Source organism: Galendromus occidentalis, unplaced genomic scaffold (assembly GCF_000255335.2).
Source record: "Galendromus occidentalis unplaced genomic scaffold, Mocc_1.1 scf7180000075388, whole genome shotgun sequence".
Lineage (NCBI taxonomy): Eukaryota > Metazoa > Arthropoda > Arachnida > Mesostigmata > Phytoseiidae > Galendromus > Galendromus occidentalis.
The window spans coordinates 496,391-509,270 of NW_003803378.1; the positions used below are offsets into that span (position 1 = coordinate 496,391).

General features: G+C 50.5%; 3 protein-coding genes across 3 annotated transcripts; 1 reads left to right on the top strand and 2 right to left on the bottom strand.

Moving 5' to 3' along the window:
• Nucleotides 1-1,837: 1,837 nt before the first annotated feature.
• On the bottom strand, nucleotides 1,838-3,505 carry CSN8 (COP9 signalosome subunit 8). Its single transcript, XM_003736963.1, has 5 exons — nucleotides 3,232-3,505; nucleotides 2,955-3,040; nucleotides 2,735-2,783; nucleotides 2,145-2,382; nucleotides 1,838-2,044 (listed from the first exon to the last, which is right to left on the bottom strand). The coding sequence occupies exons 1-5, from the start codon at nucleotides 3,310-3,312 to the stop codon at nucleotides 1,908-1,910; spliced, it is 591 nt and encodes a 196-aa protein (XP_003737011.1). The 5' UTR covers nucleotides 3,313-3,505; the 3' UTR covers nucleotides 1,838-1,907.
• Nucleotides 3,506-4,095: 590 nt separating this feature from the next.
• MRG15 (mortality factor 4-like) lies at nucleotides 4,096-6,114 on the top strand. Its single transcript, XM_003736964.2, has 4 exons — nucleotides 4,096-4,311; nucleotides 4,855-5,156; nucleotides 5,255-5,583; nucleotides 5,693-6,114. The coding sequence occupies exons 1-4, from the start codon at nucleotides 4,222-4,224 to the stop codon at nucleotides 6,001-6,003; spliced, it is 1,032 nt and encodes a 343-aa protein (XP_003737012.1). The 5' UTR covers nucleotides 4,096-4,221; the 3' UTR covers nucleotides 6,004-6,114.
• Nucleotides 6,115-6,919: 805 nt separating this feature from the next.
• LOC100904389 (vacuolar protein sorting-associated protein 37A) lies at nucleotides 6,920-10,907 on the bottom strand. Its single transcript, XM_003736965.2, has 6 exons — nucleotides 10,661-10,907; nucleotides 9,517-9,591; nucleotides 9,142-9,330; nucleotides 7,895-8,120; nucleotides 7,552-7,771; nucleotides 6,920-7,440 (listed from the first exon to the last, which is right to left on the bottom strand). Exons 1-6 carry the CDS (start codon nucleotides 10,753-10,755, stop codon nucleotides 7,322-7,324), a joined length of 924 nt encoding a protein of 307 aa, XP_003737013.1. The 5' UTR covers nucleotides 10,756-10,907; the 3' UTR covers nucleotides 6,920-7,321.
• Between the last annotated feature and the right edge of the window lie 1,973 nt (nucleotides 10,908-12,880).

The window sequence follows — 12,880 nt, forward strand, 5'->3', positions numbered from 1 at the left end:
CCCCCACGATGGGACGGAAGAGAAGCAGACCGACGCAGAGTACCTTGCCTGCATAAGTCCACTGCTGTCCGCTGCTTCAATCTGATCACGAAGAGCTGTGCGGTCTCGAGTGCGGGTGGAGCCCGTCATTATCGCAGCATCTGTGCGTGAACACGTCGCATCACAAGTGTGTTTGTACAATACTAACATATAAGTGAGGATTCCGCCTCAATCGCTTAACGAGACGTCCAAAGTGGAACTTATGGCTGACTCGATGGACGACACCGTCCGACGATTCCGGGAAAGATCGCCCTCTAGGGATTCAGTGGCTGTCAAATAGAGGAGATGGAGCGGAATGTAGTATCTCATTCCACACATTGTGGTTGACTCATTGCTTGACCGGTGTCCATTCAATGAGATGCTGTTCGAGAAACTACCGGCTCGACGGACAGCTCTCTTAAAAGGAGCTAAAGATCACTTGGAAAGAATATCGGGAATCAGGAAGTCAGCTAAGTCGGAAAGTGGTCGAATTTGCCGTCCCGCCCCCGCGATCCCACCATACAAGTCTCGGGACGGATGTAGGGACGACGGAGCCAGCGGAGATATGCAGCTCGACCTGGATCACTGGAGATATTTGTTCCGACTAGCTGTGCATCGGATCATCGCGCGGTCGGATTATCCGATGCGATGGCGCGAATGTCAGCGGACTTCATCCCAGGAACTTTCTCCATGACGGAAAGGACAATCGAATGAGGGACATCGCCACATCCCTCAGCTTCGATTCCCGATGTCGGATAGAATATCGATAATAATTGAGTGAGATCGTGATCGAGACAATTCATTCTTGATCCTCACTCACAAAATTCTTCGTTCACACGGTAGGCTGTATTACGGCTTGGACGAGATATGATTGGAATCACCCTGTCAATGAACTTTGGATCATCAGGTCACGTCCGACCCTTGGACTTCCTCGGTCAGAGAAGGCAAGTATGAGATGTTTTGGTCAGCCGCGAGCGTTGGAGCTTCAGCGGCTGAAGTCGACGCATATCCGAGGACCCCGGCCACTCCATCTGGAGTCTGTAGGACCGAGAACGCTCCAGGGCTCCGCTTTTGATTACCCACGAATCTCCGCCCCATCAGAATCGAGACACCTCACCACTAACCTCTGATAAAACGATCATTCATTCAATTGGATAACTGAACAAGATCGGTTTAGCCAACGACAGAAAGGTCTGGCCCCCTCACTGCCCCTATCGCATATGAGTGAGTATCTCATATGAACATGTAGGTATCGCTCGAGGCGGAAGTCGACGATCCTCAGTAGAAGGAGCTTTGTGCAAATGAAAGGAGCATCCTAGCGGAACTTCGATTATGTATATAACCATCGATCATCTTCCATTGAACCATTGGAAAAAAACGACTCATTGTACATAGAACGACTATTTCGCCCAGCCTCCTCATCGAGACCAGCTGCCTTCGTTTCCTCCCGGACGCTGTATATCCGAAGAACATCTAGCATTGCGTATTCTCAGTGAGTGACTGCCTCTCAGTCACAGAACCGCACCTGATCACCAAAAGCGTGTTGTCTTCGTAGAAAGAGGAGAGCGGAATGGAATATCCACCTTGGGATATATGTACATATGAGACTCAGGGCGTCAATTGCAGCGAAACTCATCTATTCTCGCGATTTCTCTCGCTTCCCCGCTGTAGTTCGTGCTGATCTTCACGGAATCAATTCGGGTGACCGGCGGGATCTTGGACAGAGTTCATGCAAGCGATCGAGCGAAATACCTCGGAGAATGCTGACGGTATCTTCGATATCCTGTCACCCGCGGATGAAGCGCTCCCCCTTGGGGAATAGCCTGGTTTTATTCTCTGTATGCACATAAATAATAATAGATAATCAATTCCCCTGAGAGAAATTCAGCTCAGCATTCCAGAAAACTGACAAAGTCCGTTAATTTCGCCAGTTGTTGCTCTGACGGTATCGCTTCGCTCTCTGAGGACACATTCGCGGTTGGGAAAATGTATCCAGCTTCGAATCTCCATCCTAATTCGGCACAGGCTGCGAACAGATTATCTTTGTTATATTCGATGCAGAGGGATCATTCCAATTCTAGAGCCGTGCTGCTCGCGAGGAGGAAGAAGCGAGGAGGATGTAGCACCTTTTTCAACATCGGGGGGATTTACACCGAGAAACGAGCAGAAATCTTCAGCAGCAACATTTTCATAGGTTTTGGCGAGTATGCTCGTCGCTCGATGAACCGTAAGCGATCGGAGGTCGTCCATCGTGGCCTGCATTGCCGGGGGCCAAGGTGCCTGGAGAGCAGTATAAACCGCCGGGAACTGTCTGCCCCATAATGCCAAGAAAACTTGATGCAGGAGTTTGAACGCGGGCAGTGCCTGGATGGGGTAAAATGAGTGTGAATAATTCTGTTCCTACGAAAGAGGGAGTTGAGACGCGATAAAACAAGCTATCCGAATGTATTGTGTGTCGACGAATTAAAAGCCTGCTCCGAGCCGAAATTTTCCGTTGCCGAAGCGCGGCTGGCGAGGACTTTCTCCATGTTGTCAGAGATGGCTTAAACTCCTTAGGCATGGTTTAGCAAAGCAGCTCTGAGCATCTCTAGGTAAGTCGTCTCTCCAACAAATATGAAGGATCTCTCGATGACTCCACAAATAATGGAACACTTCTCATCCTAGATGATAAGGAGGAAGCTATCATCGAACTGAACGATGTGTACGCGATACGCACCCGTTTGACTGGGTCAGGGGCTCGTTTCCAGACGAACTTGGCGTTGGGCCTGTGGGAAACATGAGCGAATTTTACGTTTATGCATTTGAACGAGGATGCTTTCTTCGCAGTGCTCGACGAGGGGACCGGAGAGTCGGTCGGTTCTCCCACTCGTAGTACAATGACTAATCACGAAATGCAAAAGGGGGCTCGTTGCCGTTGATGGTCATCTCGAACTCACAGGTCGTCTTTGATTAGGTATATCGCCATCAGGTGGAAGTACATGTCGGCTAGTGCTTCAAGGGGAGTGTCATCGCGTCCGGCTCTCTGGGAGAAAGTATCCGATTATTGAATATCAAGCACCAGATCCCGGTCGTTCTTCCCGAGTTCAAGAGCGGGGAGCTCGGATGGCGCTCAGATCCCGAAAAATTCCGCCTTATCTTGTCATCGAATATCAAACTTGACAACCTGAACTATCTTTAGCGCTGATGCGTCCCGCTCGAGCTTCATCGACTTACATCAACTTCAAGTCTCTCCAGTTCCGAGAGCTTCGACGCGTAACGCCATCGAATGTCTTCTGGCTTTTCGGTCGCCAACATTTCGGACCGAACAACTCTCGATTCTTTGAAAAGTCAGCACCGGCTGCAGTTTCCGGAGGGAGCTCCCGAAGGAAGCTGCAGCGAGATCTAGAGATGCCGCTCACGACCGCTTCCTGAGAACGCTGTAACCGAGGACGGCGATAGAGCGCTTCTCTCAAGAGATGCAACTTGTGTTTTGCGCTGGTTTCATGTTGACAAAAGACTTCTGGCTGAACCGTGTTTCGAACCTGACGTAGCAGACGCTTCCGAAAGGACACTCGATGTAACGCGCGGCAACCGAGAGATCCAGAGCACTCTCCTCATCGGATCAGTCCCGCTTCTCTCGTACTACGGTCCTGACGATTGTCTCGCTCGATGGACTCGAGCGAATCGGCCCGTATGCATGTGATCAGTTGATCAGAGTCTGAAAGTCTATCCGTGACCGCGTTGCCAGCATGAATTAGAAGCCTCGTCGCGGGAAACCCGATGAGATTTTCATCCAATTTCAAAGCCCTCCCGATCGCCAGAACGATGAGCGAACTTTCCGGATAGTCGATTCCTCCCCAGTCTTTCGGTTGCTGGTCCTCACGTCTTCTCTCTCCTTGGAATGGCGATACCGTCTCCCACACTTCCTCGGCGCGGCCCCACTCCGAGGTCGTCTGCTCACGATTGGCGACAATCCATCCATTCGCAATGCGGCGACAGCCAATGGCGGCGGCGGCGAATGTTGATGGTATCGCTCGCGTGTCTGGTGGAGGTGGCGGCTGCTGCTGCTCACCATCCATCGACGACCATCATCCGTTGCCGCTGCTGCTGCTGAGGGAAGAAGTGTTGTTGTGGCGTCGTCCCTCAATAACACAGTGAGAGTAGCAACAGAAAAAAAAGCGGGAGTTCAAAATCCGCGTACTTTGTGTTAGGTTTGACACAGAGATGGCACCCAAATTTAAATTTCAAGAAAATGAGAAGGTTTTGTGCTTTCACGGACCGCTTCTATACGAAGCTAAATGCATCCGCTCGCAGGTGAGCCTCAGTCGAGTTTCAACGAACCGCGGAAATTTCGGCGCTCGCCTACACATGTATTTCTTCCCCTCGAGTACCGTCAAAATTCATTCTGCCTGAGCGGAGACAATCGAAGTTTTCCGAATACTTGAGGGAAGATGGGCGAAGATACGTGTCGCATCCTCGCCGCTGGCGAAGCTTGATAATTCTGTTATCAGAGGGTTACGCGAGCCGGACCTGTGCCGCCCGCTGCGCTCTCTCTCCTTGAAAGGATCAGAAATAAGAGCTCCCGATTCTGACTGGTCAGACACTGATTCCCAGGCGCCGTCGAAATGTGGCGGACCGGTGGAGGGAACTTTCTGGCGATTCTTTTCGCCGAAAATCCATATGAGCCTTGCCGTGCTCAATTTCCGAATGTGTCCCTCTGGGCGGGCGCTGACGCCAGCTGACGACATCTCAGATAACTGCCGAGTGGAGTTGGCGCCCGAAACGAGATCAACGCGAACCTGAACGTCCCGCGAGGCTCCCTCGAATCAATCCTAATGTCGAAACCTCTTTCTACAGTGCAAAGATAAGCAGATCAAGTACTTCGTCCACTACTCGGGTTGGAACAACAAGTGGGACGAATGGGTCCCCGAAAGTCGAGTTTTGAAAGTGAACGAGGCCAACCTACAGAAGCAGGCAGACCTCCAGGCAGCCCAGCAGAAGGCTCGGAAAGAGAACAAGAAGAACAAGAAGGATGCCGATAAGAGAGACTCCAGCGTTGCGGTCAAAGATACGAGCAAGAAAGAGAAGGAGACGTCATCCAAAGATGAGACGAGCGCCAAGAAAGACGTGAAGGAAAAAGAAAGAACGACCAATGCCAGGTGAGCTGACTAGTACGAATACCTCATGACGAGAAACTCCACCAGTCGAATTCGATGATTCTCAGCCGGGGGCTAATGGTTTCCCCCCCCATGTCCAGTGGCAAGAAGCGTGAGAGCCTCCCCGCTGCCGGCAAGGAGAAGGCCGGGACGTCGGCGGATGAACCGAAGAAGAAGAAGAATAAAGTTGATCCTCACGTCGAGTCCGAGGAGCATTACACACAGAAGATTGAGGTGAAGATAAAGATACCGGATGATCTCAAGAACAGACTCGCCGACGACTGGGACCTCATCTGGCGTCAGAAGAAACTCGTCAAGCTGCCTTGCGAGTACACGGTGGAGAGAATTCTCAACGAGTATCTGACGCAGAAGATTTCTGTGAAGGGCACGACGATCAGTAAAGAAACTGCTGTCACAGAGCTCACAGGCGGTAAGCTACTCCGATTCTGCGAGATATTGTCCTGGAGAGAGCTCCACGAGTATCATAGGGGGAATTGGAAAGGAAATTCGATAACGATTTCGACACGATTTCCTTTCAGGCATCCGCGATTACTTTAATTCGATGCTGGGCAAACACCTGCTTTATAAGTTTGAGCGTCCCCAGTACGCTCAAATTCTTGAGCAGCACAAGGACAAAAAGATGTCGGAAATCTACGGAGCTATCCATCTTCTTCGCATGTTCTCGCTGCTCGGTCGCTTCTTGGCCTACACTCCTCTGGACGAGAAGAACGTTCAACTGTTGCTCACACATCTCCACGATTTTCTGCGTTTTGTTTGCCGGAACGACCAGTACTGCAGTATGTGCGAGTACGCTATTGCGTCGCCTGACTATCATAGGAGAGCGATGTGAGACCTGACGTGGTGAAGGTCTTCTCCGGAGCTCTCCCGTAGCTGATACAGGAAATCAGAATTTGACAAACTCATGCGAGCCTTGAAATTATTTCTGCTGGAGCAGCAGCAGACCCAATCCCCAAATGTCGCTAATCGCTGGATAGATGGAAGAATATCCCTTTTGTACACATAGCTCAATATTTTTCCTCGAGATGTATGTATATTCGACAAGCTAGGGAGCAACCAGGCCTTATCAATTATATTGTAAACTCAATAAAAACTAACGGACGTCGTTCAAATCGAGTGAGCTTTTCCGCGGTCTTCCATGATTTCAAAGATGGAGGAAAATGTACCTGCGGCGGAGATGCGAAGAAGGAGAAGGTGTAGAGGATCACAGGTATCGAGCACCATTCCATGAGAGAAAATTGATTCCCCCTTGTCACATCCATATCTTGCCATCTATTCGGCGGTCACTGCAATGAGTGATACGAATTCCGTGGCTGAAATCTTGGGGCGCTTCTCCCGGAGTTTCGTGAATTTCCACTCGCAGAGAGCCTCTTCCTGCAGTTCCTGGCGAGCTCGAGGTGTCGCTCCTCGCCTCTCCGAAGAAAAATCTGTCCAATGCGCCTGTAGAGACGTCACGATCGTCGGGAGTCGATGCCGCGCCGATCCGGGATCTAGTATTTCTCCGCGATGAGGACGTCCCCAGGAATCGTCTATTAGCAAAATGTACAACAGGGGACTCTCCGGCCTCCTCGCTCCGTGCAGCTTTGGGCTCCGCTGGTCGAGCCCTGTACGTTGCGGCGTCGCACCGCATTCCGATTCCAGGAGACTGCTTTTTCCTCGGAGTACACTCTTGAAATCAGGAGATCAGACGATACGAGACACATCCGGGAATTTTATTCAGTATCACAACTTATCGAGACGACTCCCTAACTACGAACTTCGACCATATATTACAGCGAGTATACATTCATATTACATTTGGTTCGTTTCGGTTGAAGTTGTTCTACGTATGATTGTTGCACCCACATGCTCGGCGTATCTTTTGCGTGCACCCAAACGATTGTTTCAAAAGTTACGAAAAGTACCTCAGGTGATGGGTAGTTCTGTGAATAGACTGAGCCTCAGTCTATTCACAGAACTACCCATCACCTTCTACCACGTATCGGCGAGGAGCGTACGTTGTATGGCCTCTGCGGACGCTCACTTGTAGATTGAGCTGAGTCGGCTCGCATATCCGGTTTATCGATTTCTGGTGCGAGGATTTCTGGTCTATACTGTCGATCGACTCAACAACCAATTTCATCTGAGACCCACTCGGGAGTTCGAGTGACTCAAAATCGATACAGCTGTTCGAGTTGTTTCTGTAGAACCTCGGACTTGGCTGAGCGCTCGTGGCTCCGGGTTCTTGTTTCCATAAAGCTCCGCAGAAAATCATCGACGCCTAGTTGCTCTGGGAGAAGAGATGTGTATCAAGAGAGGTCCTGAATTTCTCACCGACATTTGTTGGAGATGCGATGCAACAGCCCCGAATTCCGGGAGAAGCTTATCGGAAAGAACTTACTGTTCAGAAACTGATCTGCCAAGGAGTCGCTCTCCTCTTCGGCTTGCTGAGCGGCTCTGCGAAGGCCCTCTTTGATGGACTCCGGAGTGAAAGTCTCCGAGAGCATACGGAACGTTTCTTGGTTCGTCTCGAAATCCGCTCGAACTCGACTGAATTCTTCACAGCGTGAGAGTAGTTGATCACGAGTTTGTTCCAGGCCCTCGCGCATCGAGATGTTCGACTGAGAGAGAGGACAACCGGGTCAATTATCTTTTCCTTACCCGACATCAATTCAGAATCATTTAGTCCTCGGTGTTTCCACGTCGAAGAAACCAGATGGGACATTCGGATCAGAGTTCCTTACCTTCGCTAAAGCTTCGTTGGTTTCATACATTCCTCTAGAAATTTCACGCTTCGCTTTGATGTGTGGCAGGGTTTCAACGAATTCCTTGATCTTCATATCGTCGGAGCTCCATTCTTTCAGGTCATCCGTACTCAGCTCGTTAACTTTCTGATAAATTGAGGACGTTCTGTAGTTGCCTCCGTTCATGTACATGCTTTTGCTTCCGGGTTGAGGAATATCCTCTTTTCTGCAAAAAATTCGTCGTTAGACTGATGTATCAACGAGATCTATTCGTCGGATTTGCATCAATTCGTCAATCTGCGCACGATCCACCCTCTGCGAAGCGTAAAAAACGCTCATTCGTGGCATTCGATCGACCCCAGAAATCAAGGGATTAGATCCATTCGAGCGTCTCGGCAAATCTCAACTCCATCTCGTTTCCAAGATATTTGATTCGCGGTTCGCTTCTGAGGATGAGCCCCATCCTATGCCCTCGGCGGGTGGCATCGACTGCGGAAGAGCTAGGAAGCTCAGGAAGATTGGGAATAGCTAGCTGATTGAGGGACGAAATTAAAGTTTCAATGAATTGACAGACTCTGCTGAACGAGCACATCTGCTGTCGGCATTCAGGTCCCAAAGTCGCGAAGAGCGGAGGAAACTTCCCGCACCTAGTCCGTGTGAATATCCAGGTGCTCTGGGTTTGGCATATATTCAATATATAGAGTATATTGCACATATGCTACGTAGACAAGATTGCCCCAGAATCAAAATATTCACGGAATTTCAACTATTTTTATTCCAGCGGGGAACGTTCTGAGCGGAGGGGTCTTCCGTCCTGCTGTCCTCGGCCACAGCATCATTCCTCAGGGGTCGCGAGAGCGCGCGCACTCAGTCGTGGTTAGGGAAAGGAGTGACCGCTCATTCAACCGAAGTCGATCGGGAACCAGCGAGGAGAAGAGGACTAGTTCGTCCCAAATGCTTCACAGCCGCTCAAACGATGCGTCAGTGGGCAAAACGACATCAGACGATAATCCCATGACGGCGGGTACAGCTTTCATGTCCATGAGCGGTTCCGAGTTTTTTTTAACTCGATTGCGGTATCTCGCCACGGAGATATACGTCGCGTGAGACGCTGTCCACATAACTCAGTCGAGGTCTGGTATAATATCCATTCCGAAGTTTTGCGCTCGTTCTCCACTCAGGAGAGTGCAAGACGCGATCGCTGGGTCTTCGCTAAGTATTTGAATTGCAAACAGGCAGGCACTTACTTTTTCAGCGGTGTGACTATGAATTGCGAGAGGACGGTGTGAACAATATCGGGCACGGAGGCATGAATCGAGAAGGCGGTCAGATCTGTGAGTCCACATACGGTCGAAGTCTCGTCCAGAAGAGGATGGATAGCTGGTGGGTGTACACTCAGCACTGGACCGACGAAAGGAAAACCGGGCGGGAGCGAACTGCGAATGGGGTAAAGGACGGATTCTCATCTTCGTTGACATGACGTTAGGCTGTGACGGGAACATTCAGTCGTTTTCGAGACCTTCTCAGTGGTTTTCGGGGAACTTCGTGATCAATGCAGCCGGAAATCGTCTCCATTCCTGATCAAATATCGTCAGCAGTGACGGGAGAGGCTCTGGACTTACATGCTCAGATCGTAGTTCACGCCGACCGATGAAAACGACAGACAGAATTCTGAGTCATGGACCCGTTCCAGGAGACTGAAACGAAAGCGATTCTGAAATTCTGACGTATTTTTTCTGTTCGCGGAGCGGACAATAAATTTGCGGCTCCCACAGACACGAGACACCTGAGACGATTGACGAAACCGAGAGCCGAACGAGTGCTTTATGGGGACAATTTTGTGCTTTGCGGGTCCGAAGCGTCAACTGGCTGGTTGATCTACGTATGATGTATGAAAGTATCTCCACTTTGTCATAATAATTAGGATAGATGTTAGATAAGATGGTGCGTTCTACGAACTCGCATCGACCGTTGCCCCCGTTACCCGCTGCTGGGTATATTCTGAAGGTATTGGGAATATTGTGAGGGAGCTCAGCTTAGACTTCCCCCGTTCGATTCAACAGAACTTCCCAAGATAAGGGAAGCTGCTATCGTTGCGACTTATCGAGCGCTTGTCGTCATCTGCTATCGAAATGATTTCGGGCAGCCGCCTGCTCTTGATGATTGCGACGATTGGCAACGTCCTTGCGAACGGAACAGCCATTGGTATTGACAGAACGCGGTCTGGGACCCGCATCACCTGGGGTAAGGGGAGTTTTTGGCATCTGTGCGAAGAGGAGGGTGATCTAACTCCAAGGAACTCCCGGGGCGCAAATCGAAGGGTCAGCGAGAGGTTCCCCACCCCGTTCCCAGGGAGGAGCCGGGACAAAGACTGTCGACGACTTTTGGTATTTGAGGGGCGGAGGGATAAGTGCAGACACGAATTACAAGAGGAACCGAGGACAGGTGCAGCAAAATGTGTTTCCTTACCACGAGCCGTGCTCAGAGCTCAGCGAAAATTCACTGCAAGAATTTGAGCCCGGTGTTCCTCCTGCTAATAGGGAAAGCCGAATGACGCGATTACCCTCGAGAAAACGAAAAATCCGGATAAGATGTGGAATGATGACCGAATAGAGGAAACAGTGGCATCAGGGGATCACATTCGAATCATCATATCTGATCCTATGGTAAAAAGCTGTTGGCATAGCTGCCTCTTTCCGAGGGAGGGTTCATTAGACTCCGAGTAGTTCATCCTAAAGGAACGGCCTGGCTGTCCGAGAAGCTTACCCAGGGCAACGACTCTTTAATTCACTGATCTTTGTACTGCGAAGATCTTGAGAGGTGGCCTGATACCCTGAAGATAATTTCGCACTTCGCAGCATAACTCATGCCCTGCCAACGCCTGGCACGCTCGTCGAAAACTGGTGCACACCCTATATATCCGATAGAAAATTTTGAAGAAGTAATTTAAGACGCGTTGTTGTCGCACATCTGATTCTGAGGAGCGGAGGCTCTCTCCCAGCGGAGAATCAATCTGTAGCACTTCTCACACACAGTCAGGAGATGGATAATGGATACACATACAGAGAGACTGCTACTGCTGCCGCATCTCTCTCCTCAAGTCTCGAACCGAATCCCAAACACGCGCCACCTGATCGTAGACGTGAACTAGACTCGAACGATCAAATTAATTCAGTGTAGGTTCGTAGGTATGCTCCGAACAGCATCGAATCATACTCCGCCTGATACATTGATAGAAATGCATGGGAGAACGCCGGAGAAACTCTAAAGAAACGGAATCCGGCAATGGGCGAGGAGCGTGAAGACAATCATGGCGATGATTTTTGCTGGGAATTTGAGCAGGATCGGGCGACCCCTCGCCCTGTTCCCCATGCTCGCTCATTCGTCAAGTCCCCGCAAAGGGACACGGCATCAGTCAATATAATGATCATATACCGAATTCCTCCTCATCGGGGAGCACCCCATATGTCCATTTCGGGAGCCTCTGGAATATTACCCTCATTAGCTTGCGATTCCATACGAATCCTACTCAGATGACGCAAGAGGGCTTCAAGATGGATCCGGAATGATCCAGCCAGATCAAGAGGGGAATATTCTAGAGCACCTCGGAGTTGATGTTTGGGGCGCCATCCCGATGGAGGTGACACGGTTCTTCATCATCATTAGAGATCGGGACTTCAGGCTATTAAATACTGGGAAAAGGCTGGCAGAAAGGCATTGAAGACTGACGAAAAAGCGACCCAAAGCATGGGAAGCGAGCGGGGGGGGATGCAAGGAAAACGCCGTCCAAGGACGAGAATATTGAGTTGAAGCTCTTGATTCATAGTGTCCGGCTTTGCACGACATACGGGTGCAAGGCGCATCTACGAAGGAGCTAGATATCTTTCTCAGGAATCAGGCACGGAGCTATCAGGATCGGCGACCTCGAGAACCGCTCCGAGAGTTGGCCAACGTTACAGCTCGACTCGAAAGAGGGAGCAGCATCGTTTGACTGCTCTAGACAGACGATTTCCTACGGAGAAATCGAGACTTGTCATCGACGAAATGAAATGGACTCCACGCCGCCTGATCGGATTGAGTCGGGGTCGTGTGTATGACACCATGGGGAGCAAGGCATGAATTCCCGAGTCGTGAAGCTTCTCTGTGATCTTCGCGATTGAATCAACGGGGGGGAGATTCCAGTCCCGGAGCCGTTACGGAGAATGCTTATATTCTGGTGGGCGAAGATGCGAGACAGCAAGAAACAAGAACATCGTCAGATATATCGGAAGACCCGGTGATTTTTCTTCGCACATAGCTCCCGACTCACCCGCAAGACTGAGCCAAAATTGAACGAAAGAGCAAGGGTCTTTCCAGTTTAACTAAGTCTCAGCTTAGTTAAACTCTTCAGTGACGTCAATCGAATGGCGGGGGCCGCCGCCGGCTTCTCTGCCCAGACATTCGCAGGATTTTCCTTGAGCTCCTCAGCATAGGGGTCTTCCAGAGCGCCTCCCGCATCGGCGGGAAAATGTTACTGGCTCCGAGAAGAGACCGAGATCAACACTTCTTAGCCTTCGACGGATCGAGTCGATGAGTCCGACAAGGTTATTCCGCTATGATGATGGCGCTGTGCTGGGGAGGGAATCGATCTTGATGTTGTGATCTTGATGATCTCGATGAGGGGATCGAACAATGAGCGGGAACTCGGGATGACCTGTCAGGATGGTTCGACATATGGTTAGTCGATTCTCCAGCGAGTCCCTCCGTTCAGACATTCGGATATCATGCTCAGGGGGAGGGGGGTTTCGCGACCGAACTTCCTTCCAGGCGATGCTCATGTATTCCCTCTCGGCCCGCACCGGAATTCCCGGCTTCTGACGCAGAAAGCCCATTGAGACACCACGACGTACCTACCTCCAGGCCCGCCTGTAACGTACGTACGAGCTTCCTCATTACTCATTACTTTTCTCCTTTCGGGGATGGCAAGCCTCCCCGACTAATGCTATT